Source organism: Idiotropiscis lumnitzeri, unplaced genomic scaffold (genome assembly GCF_059441095.1).
Source record: "Idiotropiscis lumnitzeri isolate Australia: NSW breed Sydney's pygmy pipehorse unplaced genomic scaffold, RoL_Ilum_1.0 HiC_scaffold_306, whole genome shotgun sequence".
Taxonomy (NCBI): domain Eukaryota; kingdom Metazoa; phylum Chordata; class Actinopteri; order Syngnathiformes; family Syngnathidae; genus Idiotropiscis; species Idiotropiscis lumnitzeri.
The window spans coordinates 67,328-89,255 of NW_028283844.1; the positions used below are offsets into that span (position 1 = coordinate 67,328).

The following is a 21,928-nucleotide window of genomic DNA, read 5'->3' on the forward strand; positions in this document are numbered from 1 at the left end:
ACTCGGTGTTGTCATGATCCGTCCTGTCATGCCTTGTCTTGTTGTTATTGTTTTCCCAGCTGAATGGGCGTTTCCCTCCAGCCTTACCTCCTCGATCCGTGCCGCCCTTGCGGAACAGACGTGCCCACCGGTTGCGCACCAGGCTCTGATCAACACCATGATTACTACGCTACTTAAGCCAAGGGAACGGACTCCTCAGCGTCGGAATATTGCTCATCGCTCACGACTCATGATCCCACGTCTCGATCTCGTACCTCTCGATCTCGCTCCTTGTTCTCGCTCCTTGTTCTCGCTCCTTGTTCTCGCTCCTTGTTCTCGCTCTGCATTTGCAGTAGACGCTTTTTGTTCCCTCGTTTATATCCAGCTAAGGCTACTCTCCTTTGTTTTCTCGTTTGTTCGTTTGGCTCCCTCTTGCCCTTCAGCGGTAAGCAATTTAAGTTCTATGTTCCTTGCCTTTTGCAAGCGATTTCTGTTTTGCCGTCAGTTCCTTTTTTCCTGGCGTGACCTTTCCGCCAGCGCGTTTAGTTCTCTAGTTGTCGGCACCCTGATTGTATTGATTATATTGATTGGAAAATATATACCATTTGTAGCAATAAATACCTTTGTAAACTCGCATCTTGCTGTGTCTGCAATTTTGGGGTCCACTCCGCGACTCCCAGTGTTCGCTGGGAGGCGCGCACAACAGGTGTTATATTTGACGCAACTATGTCATTTCAAATGCACATTAAAAATATTACTCGAACTGCGTTTTTTTCATCTGCGTAACATTGCTAAAATTCGCCCAATTCTATCAACGTGTGACGCGGAAATCTTAATCCATGCGTTTGTTACGTCTCGCCTCGACTATTGTAACGCTTTGCTCTCGGGTCTCCCCATGTCGAGTATTAAAAGTCTGCAGTTAGTTCAAAATGCAGCAGCTAGACTCTTAACTAAGACGAGAAAATTTGATCATATTAGCCAATTTGCATTGGCTTCCGGTCCACTTGAGATGTGATTTTAAAGTTCTGCTACTTACTTTTAAAATATTGCACGGCTTAGCACCTTATCTCGTTGACCTCGTGGTACCATATGTTCCGTCCCGAAACCTTCGCTCACAAAATGCTGGTCTTTTAGTGATCCCGCGAGCCAAAAAGAAGTCCGCAGGTCCTAGAGCGTTCTCTATTCGGGCACCAATGCTTTGGAATGCACTACCCTCAGATATTAGAGGCGCCACTTCAGTAGAAATGTTCAAAACACTATTAAAGACTCATTTATGCTCTTGTGCATTTAGCTGAAATATTTGTTGGCCTGTTTACTGCCGCTTTTTTTTTCTTTTGTTTTCTTTTGTGCCCCCTTTTCCCCCGGCTGGGGGATTAGGTGACGGTGACCCACTAGGAAGTTTAAGGCATTGACCAACTGGGCATGCACCTGTTCCAGTGATGTCGTCTTCCTGCAGCGCGACATTTGATCAATTTATTTATATACTTTAGCATCTAATTTAATTATTTGTTGGCCTGTTTACTGCCGGTTCTTCTCTTTTCTGCCCCCTCCTTCCCCTGCTTGGGAATTAGGTGATGGGGACATGCTTTGAAGATTACGGCACTGACGAACCGGGAAGGGACCTGCTCTGCCGAAGTCGTCTTCATGCAGCGCCTTTTCTGATTTCCTTATATTTCAGCACTTCATTGAACTACTTGTTGGCCTGTTTGCTATTTCTGTTCTTTCTTTTCTGTTCCCAATTCCCCGAATTAGGTGATGGCGATTCACTTGGAAGTGGCTGTACTGAATTTACACCAACTGACTGGTACAAGATCGAAGGCTCATCTTCGGATATGCTGCCATGGATATTACGGCCCTGGATGAGGACCCACTCCACTGAAGTCATCTTCCTGCAGCACTTCATTCAATTGACTCTTATATTATCTCATCTATTATTGCATAGCATCATTGTATGTGTCAAATATTGCCCAGTTGGCATCCATTGCAGCCTGGTCCTCCTGGAAGGGGGATTCCCCCATCTGTGGTCCCTTCTCAAGGTTTCTCACTTTTCCCCTAATGAGGTTTTGTGAGTTTTTCCTTTCCCTCCTGGGGGTTAAGATTGGGGATGTCGATTGTGGCTATGTAAAGCCCTTTGAGACTGTCTGTGATTAAGGGCTATACAAATAAAATTGACTTGACTTGACTTAATAAGGACGCGACGAGAGGAGGAGCGCTTGCTTTTTTGTCAGCACGCCCCGCACGGGTGGTGCTGCTTTATCACTCTCTATCTGTGCCCGCCCGCCGGCATGTCGATAGAAAAATAATATTCCTTCAAACATTACTTTCATCTTCTTAACGTTTTGTAGTGAATTTAACAGGTTCACCACTTTTTTCAAATACACCAATGGAAAACGGGTCTTAATTGAGGAAACATACAAAGAGCATCTCACAAACACCTTATGATGAGCAATGTAATTTGATCATGTTTTTTGTCACTGCCTGGACGTCGGGTTCACTGGCCTGGTGGCAGTGGCTTGTAAACACTGTCACTGAGTGGGAACGGATATCAAGGTGGGTCAAACTAACCCAAGCAGTGGATCGGTCAGTTTTTTAAATTTATTAATTTTTTAATTTTATGTATTTATTTATTATTTAATACAAGGACTTCGGCTCACTACCAGTGGGCGGGACCAAAGAATTTGGGTTTCCTTTGAGCTAGGAGGCAGTCAAAGGCAGTCCAATCCCCTGCAACATAAAGCGCCTAGCTCTGGGGACATGGAATGTCATTTCTCTGGTAGGGAATGAACCCGAGCTGGTGTGTGACTAGACCAGTGGTTCTCAATTATTTCCTGTCATGCCCCCCCTACCAAGAAGAAAACAATTCGCACCCCCCCCCCACCACAATTTTTTTTACATTTCGTACTAATGTAGATGTTCTTTGCATTTTAATGTTAGATTGTCAATAAAATATCTTACCTTGACAAAGCTAAATTGATAAAAAAAATATATCATTTTGAGAACGACTATTGTGAGGATCTCGAAACTCAGTACTCTGTGGTGCTAATATTGATGAGATGATAAATATTTACTATACGTTTTTGTTTTTTAACTTTAAGAAATCAAACAGTTATTAATACGTACATAATATAGAAAAGACAAAAAGAGCAAGGGGGATTTTAAACAAAAATTCTTCATAAAGCAACAGTTTTAATAATATACGTTTTTTTTTGTTTACAATACGTTTGACGTCGAACCTCTTTGTCGTGATGACGTCAGCCACTTCCGTGGTCCAGCCTGAGAGCATCTACTAAATTGCTCACGTAGACGTCGTCTTATTTTGTTTCGATAACTAATGGTTGCAATGCAACATTTCTGTTCATAGCTGCTGGCTCTCCGCCCAAACGCGGTTCGAGTCAGACTTCTGTTAAAAGTCGAGCGTCCATCGAAGCAATTCATTTTAGCGATTAGCGCGCTTAGCGCCTCCTTGCTTGCCTCCTCATTTAGAACGCTACTTGTTTGCAGTGTTGTTTATTTGCCATCACGTTGCTTGTTGCTGCTGCTGTGCGCGGACTTACATATAGTTCCAATGAAGTCCGTTGTGCTGCGGCGCAAGATAGCTTGGCGCGGGGCATTTAAGGAGCGGCGAAAGAAATCACTTCACTTTTTTTTTAATCAGTGCTGCGTGACAGCGCGACCCTTTTTTTTTTTAATCAGTACTGCGTGACAGGGCGACACTTTTTTAAAACCAGTACTGCGTGAACTAGGGGCACAAACAGCTTTGACGAGCTCAAACTGGCGTTGTCTGAGATCGCCTTTTTCTGTCCCAAAACCATGCAAAAAAACATGTCCCCCAGGGTCCCACACGCCCCCCCTCAGCATCGCACCGCGCCCCCCCACTATTTGAGAATCAGACAGAGTCGGACTCGGCTCCAGACACAGTGTGTGCTCTGGTATCAGTCCTCTCAAGGGGTTTTGGACTCTGTTCCACTCTGGAGTTCCCCAATGTGATATTTCCAGGGCAGGTGTGGGTTTATTCCCCCTGGGTTGGTGCTTGTAAATTGGCGTTCATCCCAGTGGACGAGAGTGAAGCCTCCCTCCGCCTTCAGTTCGGGGGCGGGTCCTGAATGTTGTTTGTGCTGATCCACAAAATTTTTAATCATTGGACTTCTGTGACTGTCATGTCATGTTCAATGATCAATTTTGTGGTTATCGTATTTGCGACTGCATGTTTTGGACACTCGGGTGAAGAGAGGGACGGATCTTTCAACTGATCAACACCTGGTGGTGCGTTGACGATTGTGGGAGACGTCAGTCCAACCTGGCAAACCCGAATCTATTGTGAGGGTTTGCTGGGAACTTCTGACAGAATCCCCTGTCAGAAAGAGCTTCAACTCCCACCTACAGCAGAACTTTGAACATGTCCTGGAGGAATCGGGGGACATTGAGTCAGAGTGGACCATGATTCATGGGTCAATTGTTGAAGCATCCAATCTGAGCTGTGGTCGTGGTAGATGTCATTTCAGCAATTCCCAAACCCGCTGTTGGACCTCAGTGGAGCGGGATGCCGACAAGCTGGAGAAGGTGTCTTTCTGAGTGTATCCTGTGGGTGTCTGTAGACAGCTGACGGGTACCAGCTGGCCAAGCGAAATGCACCTGTGGCAGTCGCCGTAGCAAAAATTCAGGCTTGGGAGAAGTTTGCCGAACTCAAACAAAATGCTTCCAGGAATTCTGGTCCTTGTCGATAGACCGGTCGATCTATAATCTTACCCTCAGCTATGGTCACCAGATGTGGGTCGTGATCGAAAGAATGTGATCCTGGATATAAGCGGCCAAAATAAGTTTCCTCCACATATCCCTTTTAGATAGGGTGAGAAGCTTGGTCATCCAGGAGGGACTCAGAGACGATCTGCTCCTCCTCTAACTTGAGAGGCGCCAGATGAGGAGCCTCGGGCAGTTGTTTAGGATTTCTCCGGGACGCCTCCTTGGTGAGGCATCCCGTACTTGTCTCACTGGCAGGGGGCCCGAGGAATTTCTCTGCTAACACCTTTGAATCCCCCGAAAGAGTTTGAAGAAGTAGCTGGGAAGAGGGAAGTCTGGGCTTCCCCGTTAAAGATGTTGCCACCATGAACCATCCCAGGATAAGTGGTAGAAAATGGATGAATGGATGGATTAATAGTTTAAACCACAAACATTATTGACTGAAATTTTCCATTTTATTGGATTTTTTTTATCTACCCAGTAATGTAACATTGACATTAAAAACTTATTTTTCTATGGAGTCCAGAACAAGCGGTAAGGAAAGGCAGCTTAATTTATGAAGCACATTTCATTCGCAAGGCACAATGTGCTTCACACAAGCAAAGACACATCACAAACGCATTTACAAACACCACAGTGAATGAATTCAGATTGAAGACAGCTGTACTGTAGGGATGATTCTTATTTTCATATTTATTTCTACTGCATAGTATTTCTGTTTTTTGTGTTAACATGAGTTTCTTGATGCAAAAGGTTTGGATGCCCCTGCTGTACTATTTTGTATGGTGGGGTAGGCATAAGCTTGTTCTTCAGCTTTCATTACCATGTAGTGAATATTGTATGTAAATGTCAATGTAATCTTTTTTAAAAAACCAACATCCTTTGGTACCTGCATACTTCTTTTGAGTTATTCCTTGCCCTCCAGGGGGTTAAGATCAGGGGATGTGGATTGTGGGCATGTGAAGCCCTTTGAGACTTTGTGAGCTTAAGGGCTATACAAATGAATTTGACTTGATTTGACATACTAATCACATTGTGCAGTTTATCACTTTCAGCAGGAACATGTTTCGTAAGGCTCCTTTTACTTTGTTGGTAGCATTGTACTCCATGTTGACAGCTCTTAGACCATCATCTAGATGAGCTCAAGGTTCACATTTCAATCACATCTTCAACCATGACTTTGCCATCTTGAGTTAGGTAGATCGCTTCCTGTTGCAGCCATTTTGCTCAAGGTGAACCCACAATGCATGAAAACCTAAATTATTGTGTGTGCTGTAGCCATCTTGCGCAAGGTGTCCCCGCATTGTATTAAGAACTGATTTTTTTGTGTGTGTAAGCGTGTGTTTTGTGTGTGGGTGCAGTACCATTTTCGGCCACTAGGAGCAGCATAGAGCAAACACAGTTATACACAAAAATGTTGGTTTTTGTGCATCTTGGGGCTACCTTTGAAAATTTGACAGGACACTTCTTAGGTCATTTTATGACTAAATCAATGGTTAAATTCGTGGGGACCAGGTTTTGGCTCCCCACGCTATGATTGTGCTGTCAGATACTGGTCCTCACAATAGTGCAAAGACAAACACCCACACACACACGCACCCCCCCCCCCACACACACCCCTTCTTGCATTTGTTACCTTCTTAAGACCACCCATAAAATGCCTACTTTCCAGGACCACCCTTTCTAGACATCACAGGAACAAATGAAAGGCATCCTTGAACTTGGAAAAAAATCTATTTTAATTGTATCACAATATAACATTAGATTTTGCCTTTTTAAGACTACCCATAAAATGCCTACCTTTTTAAGACCACCCCAAAAAAAATGCCTACCTTTTTAAGACCACCCCCCCAAAAAATGCCTACCTTTTTAAGACCACCTTTTTTAGACATCATAGGAACAAATGAGACATCCCCGAATTAATATATATATAGATAGATAGATAAATAGATATATATTTATTAACAGTGTCACAATATTACCTAAGAATATAACCTTTAAAACCCCCAAATAAATACCTACCTTTTTTGGACAACACTTCCTTGGCATCACCAGAATTAAATACATCTCTCAACTTGGGTGTGGACAATGTATTTTAACAGTACCACATTTGGCAAATGTTAAATAAACCCTGACATGAACAAGCATTTTGCTTCCTTCAACAGCAAAAGCAAACGTTTGCTGCTCAAGTTGCAAATGTTAGCCGCGCAGTGAGGGGCTTAAAGCTCAATTCTCTTTAAAGTAAGCCATATGTTGGATCTAAATTAAACTAAATTAACTATCCTATTGATGTCGACGGTATGATGACACTTACACCTGTTTTTTTAAAATAAGTTACAAAAGAGCAACCACTAAATAAAAGAATAATATAATATGAATAATAAAAATAATAAATGAAGTAAATAGATCAAATTTGAGACAAGTCTGCAGTTTCTCCTACCGACTTATTATGTCATCAAAGGATGTCATTTATTATACGTAATAAATATATACATTATACAGTGTGTGCAGCACATTATACAGCGAGAAAGTAGTGGTGACCTGTGTCTATAGCCTCTGATCAGAAACAATCCTGTTGTGGACATAGAATTTAACGGCCTTCCAGTCCCTCTCAGCAAGGGCTCCCGGGGAAGCTGCGATGCATCTCTCGCAGTCTGCTTTTCCCGGGGTCTTACCCGTGCGTATAAAGTCCATCAAAGAGTGTTCAACAGCCTTAACCTCTTCAGTTGACCACTTTCGTTTGGGTCGATTCGTACCTTGAAAAGAGAGTAAAAACACTTAAAGCACAGATACTTTGGAAATTAAAGACATTCTTGACTTTCCTCCCTGCCCAATAGGTGTAGTCTCTGTGCCTATTGTTTTCCAAGAACTTGGGTTGACCTGAATAGGTTGTCAGTGAATATAATCGGGGCTGCGACGATATTACAAAAAATATATATTTTATAATATATAAAATAAATACATCACAATACATTTATCCTTATTGATAGCTTCTTTTTGTTCTCAAACAAATCACAGCCGACACATTTGTTGTTGATGCTACCAGCAAAAGAGGATTCTGAATTAATCATTAAAAAAACAGACAAGGCATTCCATTTGGAAGGTGAGGAAAGGAAAGGAAAATTCACTTCATGTTAATTAGGTGTTGAACTGTTCACTTGTGCAGTACGATTTCATTTACATTTTTTGTTGTTGTCTTTTCCTACCACACCAGCTTTAGGCTATCATCTTATTTTTCTTCTTAAGTTCTTTTACTCAGATTAACTAGGTAACTACAAGAGGAGTTTACGTCAACTCAGGGTGATCTGCAGGTCATTGCCTGTGAATATTCTCATTCATGCAGGTCATTTTATTCTGAAGGCATTGAATCAATTGCAACTGGACTGTTCTGTTTGACTAGGTTCACATTGAAGAGAAATGCAATCCGGATTGGATGTTTTTTTTTTGCCCATATATGACCTGCATCTTGTTTTTTGTGATAGTCTGATTAAGATTTTTTTCAAATCCAACCTGGGTTGCTTTTATATGTGGTCCTATTGGATTTTTTGCAAAGCAACCACAATCTGAACAGCCGGCTCACATATGTACATCCTTGATTTTACTGATTCGCTTCACGCAGGCATAGACAACTGTTTGATTGTCCGTGAATCTGCAAAGTTGTAATGAGTCACGGTATTGGCTTTATATTTATCTTTAATTTAATTCCACTTGAAACAAAGCAAAAAGTGCACATTTGTCATAACTGTAGTCACCACATAAACGGCAATGACGTAACATTATCTTTAGGGGTGTCTCCATGAAACATCAGGAGGTTATTTTCACATCTTAACACTATTTGTAAGGCAAAGGCAATGCAATGAGTAACTATCCCTGCCGAGCAGAAGAGACTGGACGTAGTAACTTGTGTCTGGCATGAAAAGGGTAAATGAGCATTTTGTTTCCCTCTTGCTATTCAGTTACAGTGTCTAGAAACTTCTACAACAATAATTTAATTTACATGTACAAGGCACAGGAGACCTAAAAATGATAGGACATTCTTACCTCGTGATCCTCGCTTCTGTCCAAGTTGTCCACCTTTCTTATCCTGAGGTGGAGGTTCCTCTCCTGGAAAATATTCATGGGAAATAAAATCATTTACAATGCATCACTAGCCTATTGTCATATCATTAAGTGGTGAAAACAAGGCATGAGTTAATATTTTCATTCTGGTACAATTTATCCACCCATTGGGCAACACTACTTGAGTAACATTGCCCTAGCTCGTTGCAAGAGGGCTCTTTTTTGCGAGTCGCTTTTTTTTTTTTTTTAATTTTCAAGTCAAAATTCTCAATTTTCAGCTCAATATATTCATTGTTTGGTGAGCCAGTGACATAAATGTAAAAGTCAAAGCCATGTTTCACACACCTGAATGCTGTTCTTCTCCAGGTTGTTGTTTTTGTCGAAGAACTGAAGCTCCGCCTGGAAAACATTCATAGAAAATGACCTCGGAGAAAGAATGAGCCTCTGCAACTTTTGTAATTGTATGCCCATCCAGCGTCACTGTACAGAAACATTCATAAAACAAAGCAATAAAATTCATGTCGAAACACAGGACACATAAAACAAAATTCTAGCCACCAGAGCCTTGATTCTGTCCAAGCTGTTGCTTTGAAGCACCTTTTCCAGGATCCTCCCCTGGAAAATAGTAATCAGGAGCAAAATGATGTAGATAGCTTGTCTAGCCTACTGACACCTCATAGGCAGAGAAAACATGGCAGAAATTCTCAAGATATATTGGTTCCGTTTATCAGCCCATTGGGCATCACTAGATCAGGAACATTCACCACCTATCTGTTGGTGAAAGTTATACAGCAACATTACTGTTAATAGAGCTGACGGACATATTTGACTGACATATTAGTTAGCGACCATCAGGACACGTAATCAACATGCAAAATTCTTACCTGCTGAGCCTTGCTTCTGTGCAAGCCGCCTCTGTTTTGAAGCACATTTCTTCTTCTGATTAACCTGTTCCCCTCCTGGCAAACATTCAATTTGGCACTGATGTTATTTTTACATGCAAACCGACCGTCAATGAAACATAACTTTAATTTACAAAAGAAATTTCTTGTCTGGCACACAAATCAGAAGAATACCTGACATATCTGCTGCAGCACCAAGATCATCATCTTGAGATGAAGAGCTTTCTTGCATTATGTCAGTTTGGTCTTTATGGTGACAAACAAAGGCAGATTAAGTCAAATACCAGTGAATTTAAATTATAGAGGTGGAAAGGCATCTTATCCTTAGAATAATTTTCTTACCATTGGGGCAAATCACGATTTGATCCAGGCTTTTTCCCTTAAATTCTCCTAGTCTGCCCTGTTCACAGGCCATCAAGACCTTGCTTATCTTTGCCAATTGCAAAGTTCCTTCGGGGAGGCGATAAAATTTTCTGTGCACCCTGATGTCATGTCCTAGAAAGTCTGCCAAAAGATCTTGTTCAGTGTCATTGAGATTGAGTACTCTTGAAAGAGTGGCCACTTGTTTTCTCAGTTTAGTGGAAGACAGAGTTGCAGGACTTTGGGCCCCACAGTTTTTAGCCAACTCCCGGATACAGTCAGACCCACGAAGTCTTGTTCCAAACCCTGGTCTAGCAAACAAATACATATTTTCACCAACACCACATGAGCTTCGCTCCTCAACAAGTAGCTCGAGAGACTGCACCATAGCAGGAGTTAAGATAATAGGCACCTTCCTGCCGCGCTTCCCACGAATTTCTACACGCTCAAAATGTTGGCAAAGCTTTTTTTCCAGTCCAGTCAGGGCGTCTCCAACATCCTCATTAAATGTTGACTTATCCCGTGTGATAAATACTTCTAAGCTCATCTTCGAGACTTCACCTTCGCGCCTTCTGTTGAAAAAGATTATCTGTGCTAATATAACTTTAACAAGATTGCTCCAATTCCTTGAGTTTTTTTCGTACAATAATTGCTGGTGATATTGTTTTTGCTTGTCCGCCATGTGCATGTGCATTTTTTTGACATCCTCTGCTAATGGTATGAGCTTCGGTTTGTTCCACTTCTTCTCCTCCAGTGTGCGGTACGCAGCAGAAGAAATCATTTCGTTCCAGGTTAGACTGTACATACGCCTAAACTCTTCGACCACCTGCCTCTTTTCGTTGTTTTGTGTTGAGAGGGCTACAGCCTCCATAATGTCTGCAACCCTCTGGATGCTTTGCCCTAGCTTTGTAGCTAGTGTGGGTTTCTCAAATGTATTGATCTGATCATCAAAGCCAGCTACTAATTTCACAGCTCGAATTACATGTTCAAAGTGTTGTGGATTACTATAATCCTCCAGTGTTTTTAGAGGGGTCACTGTCCTTCCGAAAATCACAAGTCTCCCCAGTCCTCGCATAATTTGGCGGATGTTGTCGTGCTGGGAAGCAGTTTCACGGTGCTTGTTGTACATTTTTTCTCCGACTTTCATGATGTATTTATCACCTTTAATAGCAAGGGTTATTTCATCTTGAGTCATCTTATTCACTAGGGCCCATACTTTCGTGCTCACATCTTTAGGTGCTGGTTGAGCAGAAGCACACAGTGATTGTATTCTTGTTTTCCCCGGTAATGTTCTGCGAACACTTTGTGCAAGCACGCACCGTTTCGCATGCTTCCACATAGACTTGCGCTTGAAGTACCCAAAGCATGCAAAACAATGCTGATAGTCCTTTGGATTGCTCTTGCCTTCACTTTGTTGTCTACAAGCTACCAGTGTCCCTTCTCCTTTCGTGAGTGCATCAATGTTTTGTGCTCGATTTCCCTGCTTGCGAAGGAGATCCAGCAGATTTCTCCTTTCCTTCGACTTTTTGGGATATATCACTGCATTGGCAACTTCACTTTTATCCTTATGTTTCCGTTCCAAGTGTCGTGCAATTTTTGATTGTGGTTCCCTGCAGTAAAGGCAGTAGTTTTTCTTCTGGTGGTATTTTTTAGATCCATCTACTTTTGTAACATTAGCTACAACAGGAGAATCACACTTTTTATCAGACCGTGCCTTATGATAGGATGTTTTAAATCTAGTGTAAGTCTTTTTCTTTCTTCTTTCAAACATAGAGTCATCTGTGTCGTCTTCTACTCGAGAAATTTTGATTCTCTTGTCACTCTTTTTCTGTCTTTTTTTGGTCTTCAGTCTTGATTCACCTGAATTGTCTTCTTCACTCACACTTAAGCAACTCTTATCACGCTTTTGGGGTCTTATTTTGGTCTTCACTCTTAGACTTGAATATCTCTTGTCACTCTTGCGCCTTTTTTTTGTCTTCAGTCTTCCATCATTAGAATCTTCATCTTCACTCAAACTTGAGCATCTCTTGTCGCTCTTTTTGTGTCTTTTCTTAATTTTCAATCTTGATACCCCTAAATCCTCTTTGTTGCTAGAAAACAACGTCAGATTGTCGTGCGTCCCTGTTTTTAGCTGGGGTTCATAAGAGTCTTCTTCCCTGGAATGTATTTTTTCATCTCTGCTTTGTTCTGATGATTCGTCAGAATTGGCCTCTGATGATGCTGGTACATACTCATCCCCACTGCTGTCATTGGAAAGTGACACTTCAGAGTTGTCCTCCAGCATTCCTTTGGTCAACTACAACAGGACAGAGACATAAGAATCAAAACAGATGCAACTTCACATCACAAGTCTTCCCTAAAATAGAATAATTTATTAAGCTGACAATACAAAAAGGACAATACAAAACAAAATTTGACTCCTGTGACTTCCATTTAAATCTGACAATTACAAATACAAGCATGTTCTGAAGAACATAGGAGCTATACTTACAAATACACTCTCTTCTCGTGTTAAGGGCGGAACCACTATTTCATCCTGCAACTGCCAAAATTGTAAAGGGAATTATTAGAATTTTAGTTCAAGCATTTTGAAAGTATAACAGACAATACACCAGATGTTATTATATATACATAACAGGCTATGTTACAGCTTGCGCTGTTGTGAAACTATATAAAGTTGTATTGTATAATTTAACATTATAGTATTACTATTTAAAATTAATAATAATTAAATATAAATATGTAAAAACCTTTTGGGGCTCGTTAACTTGTGGAAGAGAAGATAAACCGCAATCAATGGGGAAAAAAAATGGATGGATGGGGAGATAAAGGGCTGAACGATTTATCGTTTTGGGACCGAAATCTCAGACAACGCAATATCGAGATCGTCAAAGCTGCGGTTTGCGTCACACATTCACGAAGCAGATCACAAAAAAAAAAAAAGAAAAAAAAAAAAAAAGAAACAAAAGCCTTGTGCTGTTGTCCGAAGCCCCGAAAGTTATTTCTTTCCCCCCTGCTTGAGTGCGCAGCGCCAAGCTATCTTGCGCCGCTGGACTATGGACTTTATTTGTACTATAAGAAAGTCCGTGCACAGCAGCAGCATCAAGCTGTATAATGACAAATAAACGACCGCTCTAACACGTAGCGTTTTCTCAGAGGCGGCAAACAAAAAGCAAAGTATAGCGTTAGTTGTACAGTCGACTTTTCACAGAAGTCTGGTTAGAAACGCGTTAGGGTGGAAAGCCGGCAGCAATTAACATAAATGTTATCTTGCAATCAGTACGTATCTAGGCATAGACACAATAAGATGACGGCTATAATAGCAATATAGCAGACGCTCTGCGACCGGAACACGTAAACGGATGACTTAATCATGACGAAGAGGTCCGATGTCAAACGTATAGTAAATATTTATAATCTCATCAATAATATTTGCACCATAGAGTATTGGGTTTTGAGATCTACACAATAATAGGTCTCAAATGTATATATTTTAAGCAATTTTGCTTTGCTAAAGGGACAATGATTTCATTGACATAATCTGACATTTATGTACAAAGAAAATGTACATTAGTACAAAATGTAAAACAATTTGGGCTTTAAAAAATACATTTCAAATACACAATTACACATAAATACAAAAATACAAATTTATAAAACTATTTTTTAAAAACTTGGAAAAAACGGCCCTGCTCACGAAATCTCTGAAGTGTCTTTGCATTATTACAGTAATAGCTTTTATTGTTTTTACTGGTATAATGGCATGCTCTGTAATGTCTGTAAATGTCACTGTACATTATGCAGAAAATCGCAATCGTAATATCTGTCAGAAAAATGACAAGTTTTTCCTAAAATCATTCAGCCCCAGACAGAGAGAGAGAGAGAGAGAGAGAGATGTAAATTAATGTTACACTTGTCCATAAACAATCAGTATAAAGAGATTATTATGCAAGTTAGCAAAGAAAAAGGCTCGCTGAATATTAAGGAATGTGAGTGTGTTGCTCAGCTGGACAAATGTAAGGTTTTCCCCATGTGTTGAAATTAAATTAGATTACATTACAAAAATAAGGTTGAAAGCCAATTGAGAGCCAAAGGCAAAGTAAGTAAGTCTGTCTTTTTCTCTGTTAAAACAAAAATTAAACCAAAACAGAATAACATGAAAAAAATGTTGCCGGGGAGACCTCATTAAAAAATTTTCATGTTTTAATTTCCACTTTCCATTTTAAGATCTCAAATATAACATATCCTACCTTTACGTTCTGTTCAACATGACAGCTATCCATTACATCAGCAACTGCAACGAAATCACATGAGAGAAGAGCATTAACCAGGTTCCTAATGAGCTAACAGCAGCCATGTGCCTTTATTATAAACTTTCACCTCACCATGAAAATTATTAGAGTTAGCGCATCCGAGACAATAAAAATACATAAAGCCATGATCAGCCATGCTAAGTACACGAAACATCTTTCACTGAAGATGCACAACTACTTGGAACAAAGGTCACTCAGTAAAAGGATAAGTTTGGCTCAATTCCATCTGTTACATTATTTTATTTGTTGTAGTTTTCTGTCAGATTCTCAAGGAATATGGTTGAGGTAATTCAAACATTGGAGAAAGCCCTTGCGCGATGAAGAACCCACTTGTGGTAAAAGCCATCAATAACAAGCTTCCTGAATTTGTGAAGAAAGCAAAGCTTGTCTTTATGGTCAATCGAAAAAATAGTGTCACGTAAGTCAATCATTTTGATTATTATCTTGCATTTCTGAATGAGCAATAGGATAACCTCAAGAGACTTGAGCATCTCAAAAGCACATAAAAGCTCTGACAAGATGGATAACAAACTAACACACACAAAAAATGCTGCGACTAAATCCATAAATGATTGTGTTGTTTGTGGAGATGAGAATCACAAACACCATGACAAGATCCTACTGAAAATGTTTAAGGTCTGAAGACATGCCCAAAAAGAAGGTATTGCGAAACGGAATGATGTATGTGCCTTGAGAGGCACGTCCATGGTGGTGGGTGTAAAGACCAGTACATGTGCAAGAATAAAGACTGTATGAAAATGGGCTCTTCAGATCGCCACTACCTCCTTGGCTCCAAAAGTGAAGCTAAGAAATATGAACGAGGGAAAAGCACCGCAGGGAAAAGACAGCGGAAATAAAAGTCAAACAGAGAAACAAGAAAGATTCTGAAGTGAACGTTTTCCAGCTATAGCAGAAAGATGCAAAAAGGCTGTAAAAAGGCCTGGAATAAGGAATTCCACAATGTCAAACTTGGTGGTTCTCAAAGAAAGTGGACTGCAAGAGAGTCCAGTCCTGATGATGTTGTTGAAAGTCCTGACTAATGCAGGACAAAATAAAGTTCCTCTTACGTGCGGGTAATTGTGACACAAATCTAACACCATACTGTAGATCAGGCATAACCAAATGGCGGACCTCGGTCCGGATGCGGACTGACTGATGGTTCGGACTGGACCCATGACCAATTTATGATAAATGTACACGAACAGAATTTTGTTTCAGGCTACATTCGCAAATGTGGTCGCTTCTATTACGGTAAATGCGTCACTGATTTGAGCCAATCAAATCTTTTGTTTCTGATCCACTGCCAAATGTGCAGCAGACATGAAGAGAGTGCTTGCTCAAAAGTTAGCAAGGTCGATGCGTGTTGTTTTAAAAATGAATGGACGGAGAAATTGATGTTCATTCTGGCTTCAGCCGGTTTAAAACCAGTGTGCGTCATTTGCTCCGAAACCGTCGCACCAACACGAAGTGCCACTACGAAACAAGGCACTGCTCTTTTGCTCAAAGTTGTCTGCTGAAGTCTGAGGAGAGAGCACGCAAAAACATCGAACTTTGAGTGCAGTCTTGCGGATTTTTACATTTTCCATTTTCGTTTACAGCCAGCGGCATGCAAACGAATGTTCACTAAAAGTATCATTCATGGATTTTGGGCAAACATTAAAAAAAAAAAAAAGTTCAGTCAGGGCAGTTGCGAAGGAGTGCTAAAATGCGGCTAACAAAAATTATTTAAAGGAAAACACAAAGACCAGGTATGTGAAATAATCAACCAAATTCTAAGCCTTCCCTTTTTTTAGGCGGACAACTCTTTGATTTCAGGAAAAAAACGGGAAAAGACATTAACTCAATGCTCAGCAGTTGATTTATTTCTGCAGGAGATATTTTCCTTTTTTTTATCTGCAAGTGTCGCCCTTAAATCCTTTAACCTGGAGCCGCTTACATTTTCTTGAATGTGAAATAAACCCCTTATATTTATTTGACTGGGAAATGTGTTTAATGGTAACATTGTTAAATATTTAGTATATAAGTGTGCTCTATTTAAAATTACTCTAAATATTAAAACTATATAAAAATGTGAACATAGGCTAGACCAGTGATTCTCAAATTGTGGGGCGCGCCCATGCTGAGGGGGGCACGTGGGACCCTGAGGATGCTTTTTTTCCGCCGTGGTATGGCTGAATGATGCATTGTTTTAGGACCGAAAAAGGCGATCTCAAACAACACGAGTTTGAGCCCTTTGACTCTAATTTTTGTCTTTTCTATATTATGTACATTTTAATAACTGTGTTTGGTTTGGTAAAAAAAAAAAAAAAAAAAAAAACTAAATATTTATCATCTCATCAATATTTGCACAACAGAGTACTGTATTTTGAACTCCTCACAATAATAGTCCTAAAATTTATATTTCTTATCAATTTAGCTTTGTTAAGGGATATTGTATTGACAATCTAACATCAACATACAAAGAACATGCACATTAGTACAAAATGTAAAAAAAAAATTGGTGGGGGGGCGCGAATTGTTTTCTTCTTGGTAGGAGGGGCGTGACAGGATATAATTGAGAAGCACTGGGCTAGACAATAAGGGAAGTAGGACTTTGATTCGAACCTTTTGATTGGAAGAAATTTTAGTAGTGGGCCTCTGTGACTTTTAATTGAATACCCCTGCTGTAGATTCTGCCTACAGCACGGAGAATGCAGGGATCTGTGATTTATTCCTGATTTTGATTAATTGAACAGTTTATCAAACGCATTTTGTAGTGATATTGATTACTGGCCTATCCTGACACAAATTAGATTTACCCCACCACTAAGCCCCCACCACCCCTTCGTCCCCCAACTCACCTGCGCCGTCAAAAGTGTCACCACTGGAAAAGAAATCTGTGCCTTCCTCCTGTAAACAGTGACACAATCAAAGATCATCAGATCACAGAACTACTTTCACTTTACAGCCTCAGACATTTTAAGTGTTGCTTACCAGGAGTGTTAAACTCACTACACTTCACATATAGCATAATTTGTAGTAATATTTACTTGAAAAAAAACTTGTCAAGTTTTTCAAGTAAATATCACTCCCCAATATTTGCAGTGTATAGTTTTAACCCCTGGCTTACACAACCATTGGGCTATCATATTAATCAGTTTGGTCATTCAGTTTTAACAGACTAAAAATCAAATAATTTATTGTGTCATAAGGTGGCTTTTACCAAAATATACCGTATCTCAATGAACAATATCTAGAGCACCTACGCGAAACAGGCCTATACTAAAAAAGTACAATGACGCATGTAAAAAAAAAAAAGTAAACCGCATGACAATGGAAGGAAGATGAACTAATCATCATCATCCATCATCATCCTGTCCTCTGCTTCTTTCTCTTTCGCACTCATCGTGCATTCTACTTTACACAGACTTTAGAAGCTTCATTATAACGTGTATTTCACAAAAACAATAAACCAAATTAATGGATTCAACTGTTTTACTCGACGCTGGCGCGTGTACAGGCCGCTTATTAACAAATAACTTAGCATTAAATATGCGGCAACCATCCTGGAGAAGTTCCACCACACTGACACAAAGTTAGCTCATTTTACATTGCTCGAACTCCCGTGTGAAAATTGAAGGCAAGTAAAAAGGGAATACAAAAATAAAACACTTACCATTTCTCTTGAATGCCCGGCAGCTTGAGCCCAATGTCCTGTACTCTCGATGCTTGTGGTTAGTCGAGCGAATTTGCCGATAAGCAGGTGAGCGGTCGAAAAGGGAGTGCTTGTTTTTAACACAGCACACACCACCGTAACAGCGAACGTAGTTATCAAGAGCAAAAAAGAGAAACTGGTTAAGATTTTTCAATCCATTATGCGGCCAAGAACTCATGATAACTTATATCTCGTCATGATATGTTTTTTCTTGAAACGACAAGTGATCGGTGAATGGGGAGGAGGGGGCAATTGTTCGACTTCGCACCAGTAACGGGAGAAAGATAGTACGTTTGGGGACCTCTCTGTTCCACACAAGCATACAAGTAAAAGAGACACACAAGCGGCTGTCCAGTTAAATCGCAGCCGCAACACGGCCACCAAATTAGTTATTAGTTATTTTTTGTACTACTACCTGAGCTTGCTTAGTTGTTTTACTTACTTTCTATTTGGTCTGTTTTAGACATCAGAAATGTAATTATGGTAAACACATACTTCAAATCAATTACCCCCCACGCCCATTTATTTTTCAATGCAAGTTACAGTACAGTAAAAGAATTTCTCAAACAGTTGAGGGAGTTCAAGAAGGAGTGAAAGTGCCAAAATTAATTAAACAAATACACCATGAAATGTTTAATTAAAATTATCAATAACAAATTCGATGTTTAATTTATTAATTAAATGTAGAATAAAATAAATAAATGTGTAAACCCGGTTAGTAAAATATGGGTGAATCAACGTTGCAATATGATTTATATATATATATAGAGAGATATATAGAGATAGATAGATAGATAGATAGATAGATAGATAGAAAGATAGATATAAATATATATATATAAATATATATATAAAAATATATATATAAATATATATCAGATCCAAGAGGAGCAGTGCAGTTTTCGTCCTGGCCTTGGAACAGTGGACCATCTCTACACTCTCTGCAGGGTGCATGGGAGTTCGCCCAACCAGTCTACATGTGTTTTGTGGACTTGGAGAAGGCGTTCGACCGTGTCCCACGGGGAGTTCTGTGGAGCGTGCTTCGGGAGTACGGGGTACAGAGCCCCTTGATACGGGCAGTTGGTTTCCTGTACCACCGATGTCAGAGTTTGGTCCGCATTGCCGGCAGTCAGTCGGATTCGTTTCCAGTGAGGGTTGGACTCTGCCAAGGCTGCCCTTTGTCACAGATTCTGTTCATAACTTTTATGGACAGAATTTCTAGGCGCAGTCGAGGCGATGAGGGGATCCGGTTTGGTGACCTGAGTATTTCATCGCTGCTTTTCGCAGATGATGTGGTACTGTTGGCTTCCTCAGGCCGTGATCTCCAACTCTCACTGGAGCGGTTCGCAGCCGAGTGTGAAGCAGTTGGGATGAAGATCAGCACCTCAAAATCTGAGACCATGGTTCTCAGCCGGAAAAGGGTGGAGTGTCCTCTCCAGGTCGGGGAGGAGATCCTGCCCCAAGTGGAGGAGTTTAAGTATCTTGGGGTCTTGTTCACGAGTGGGGGGAGGATGGAGCGGGAGATTGACAGGCGGATCGGTGCAGCCTCCGCTGTGATGCGGACGCTGTATCGGTCTGTCGTGGTGAAGAGGGAGCTGAGCCAAAAGGCGTGGCTCTCAATTTACCGGTCGATCTACGTTCCTACCCTCACCTATGGTCACGAGCTGTGGGTCGCGACCGAAAGAACAAGATCTCGGGAACAAGCGGCCGAAAAGAGTTTCCTCCGCAGGGTGTCTGGGCTCTCCCTTAGAGATAGGGTGAGAAGCTCGGCCATCCGGGAGGGACTCAGTGTCGAGCCGCTGCTCCTCCACGTAGAGAGGAGCCAGATGAGGTGGCTCGGGCATCTGTTTAAGATGCCTCCTGGACGCCTCCCTGGTGAGGTGTTCCGGGCATGTCCCACTGGCAGGAGGCCCAGAGGACGACCCAAGACACGCTGGAGAGACTACGTCTCCCGGCTGGCCTGGGAACGCCTGGGCATCCCTCCGGCAGAGCTGGAAGATGTGGCTGGGGAGCGGGAAGTCTGGGCTTCCCTGCTGAAGCTGCTGCCCCCGCGACCCGACCCCGGGTATATAGAGATATAGATCCGTTGGCACACCATTATGATGAAAATATGTTTGTTTTTAACTTGAAAAAGACAAGTCATTGGTGTAGGTGGGGGAGGGGCATAGTCCTTGTGAGGACCACTCTGAGTTTCACACACATGTAGAGGCCTGATTGAGGCACAAAAAGCTGCTGCCCAGTTACATTGTAGCTACTACACGGCCACCATTTTGTTCATGTTGTACGACTACCTGAACTTGCTCAGTTTACTTATTTTCTAATGTTTTGTTTTGTTATGATCAGTAATATAGTTACAATACTCCATACAGGTTCAAATGTACCCCCCCCCAATGTATTTTTTTCCATGCAAGTTAAAGTGGAGTAAAACAACTGTTCAACAATTGTTGTCTTATGTATTCCAAAGCTAATTATGCATTAGGGCCCAGAGAGAAAAGAAATGTCTCAAACACAGCAAGCGAAGTGGCTGAGTAACATCTCGCAGAACTCTATGGCCACAAGCTAGCTAGCAGAGGAGTCGGTTAACATCCTAAGGCAAACCCTGATTGGTGATATTCATGGAAGCGAATAATAAATTGTTTGCTGCTGTAATTGGGAATGGAATAATGCCCGAGTTGAATAAGCTATTTGCTTGATAAAGGCATATTGAGAGTCGGAGGACGACTAAATAGGCTAGGAATGCCAGAAGGCCTGAAGCACCCAATCCTTCTCCCAAAGGGACACCACGTGTCAAGACTCCTGATGGAACATACTCACAGGCAAGTGGGGCATAGTGGGAGGAATCACACGCTATCAGTATTAAGACAGAAATATTGGATCCCCTGTGCCAACACTCTTTGCCGAAAGGTCATCCACGACTGTGCAGTATGCAGGAGGCTAAGAGGCAGTACTGGTGAGCAGAAGATGGCAGACTTACCAACAGACAGGATCACTCCGGATCTGCCACCATTTACTAATGTTGGAGTTGATTACCGTATTTTCGCAGTCATAAGGCGCACTTTAAAGTCACAAAAATTCCCCTTAACAAACAAAGCGCCTTGTCAGTCGATGCGTCCATTAAATGGACAAAGTACCACTCACGTCCATCAGCCCTTGTCATCAACGAGCTGTTGGAAGTGCATGTTAGCACACCCTGCTGGGCAAAGAGTGAATTGTTCATGTTTACAATCGACCGTGACAAATACACTATCTGACTATAATGTTTGGGTGATGGTGTTGGAAAAAGCTGGACAAAGGGCAGCTGTCCACAATGTTTTAGTCTGTCTTATCATTTATGTTATTGCAAGCAAGAAACGTCCCAGGTTTAGACAACAGACAAAAAGTCCAAAGCATAACAGCACATCTCTTTAAACAGCCATGCAAATCTCTCTAAACAGCTATGGGATTGTGGGTCTCTGCTCCCAGAATGCATTGCTTGAATTAGCTAAGGCTGAGTGGCTTTTGTGTTATTTTAATTTTTTTGGGTATATTGATGGCATGAGAGATACATGTTTGTGTTAATCTTATTTCTATGTTTCATTGTTTGCTTGTATGATGAGTTTTTTATTTTTTTTTTAAACCGTGACTCTAAGGAGTGTGGTAAGCAGCCAAGTCCCTCCCCTGACGTTGCTTTGTAGGCTATTGCCAATGCACCTAATATTGGCCTGAGCCATTGTCAATGTCAGCTATTGTCAATAGAGACTTGGCGTCTGCTGGGGTGATTGCTTATGTTATTGGGGCATAGTAGGCTGCTATCGGCTGTGTCAGTGTGGGCAGCTCTGCCAAGTTCATGCTATGCTAACAGCAGCTGTGCTATCGTCTTGTCAGGCGGTGCGTCCAGTATATGT

General features: G+C 41.2%; 1 protein-coding gene across 5 annotated transcripts; it reads right to left on the reverse strand.

The window, feature by feature from the left end:
• Positions 1–7,227: 7,227 nt before the first annotated feature.
• On the reverse strand, positions 7,228–18,206 carry LOC148314397 (uncharacterized). Of its 5 annotated transcripts, none has more exons than XM_088287685.1 (8): positions 18,006–18,206; positions 17,191–17,239; positions 9,852–9,923; positions 9,660–9,734; positions 9,334–9,390; positions 9,121–9,255; positions 8,758–8,820; positions 7,228–7,472 (listed from the first exon to the last, which is right to left on the reverse strand). In XM_088287685.1, exons 1-8 carry the CDS (start codon positions 18,006–18,008, stop codon positions 7,264–7,266), a joined length of 663 nt encoding a protein of 220 aa, XP_088143811.1. In that variant the 5' UTR covers positions 18,009–18,206; the 3' UTR covers positions 7,228–7,263. The 5 variants fall into 5 exon arrangements, with proteins under 5 accessions (XP_088143811.1, XP_088143810.1, XP_088143814.1 ...); XM_088287688.1 differs by having other exon boundaries at positions 7,302–7,472; positions 9,121–9,174; positions 9,373–9,390; positions 18,006–18,042; XM_088287684.1 differs by lacking the exons at positions 17,191–17,239; positions 18,006–18,206 and adding an exon at positions 10,020–10,954.
• Positions 18,207–21,928: the final 3,722 nt, after the last annotated feature.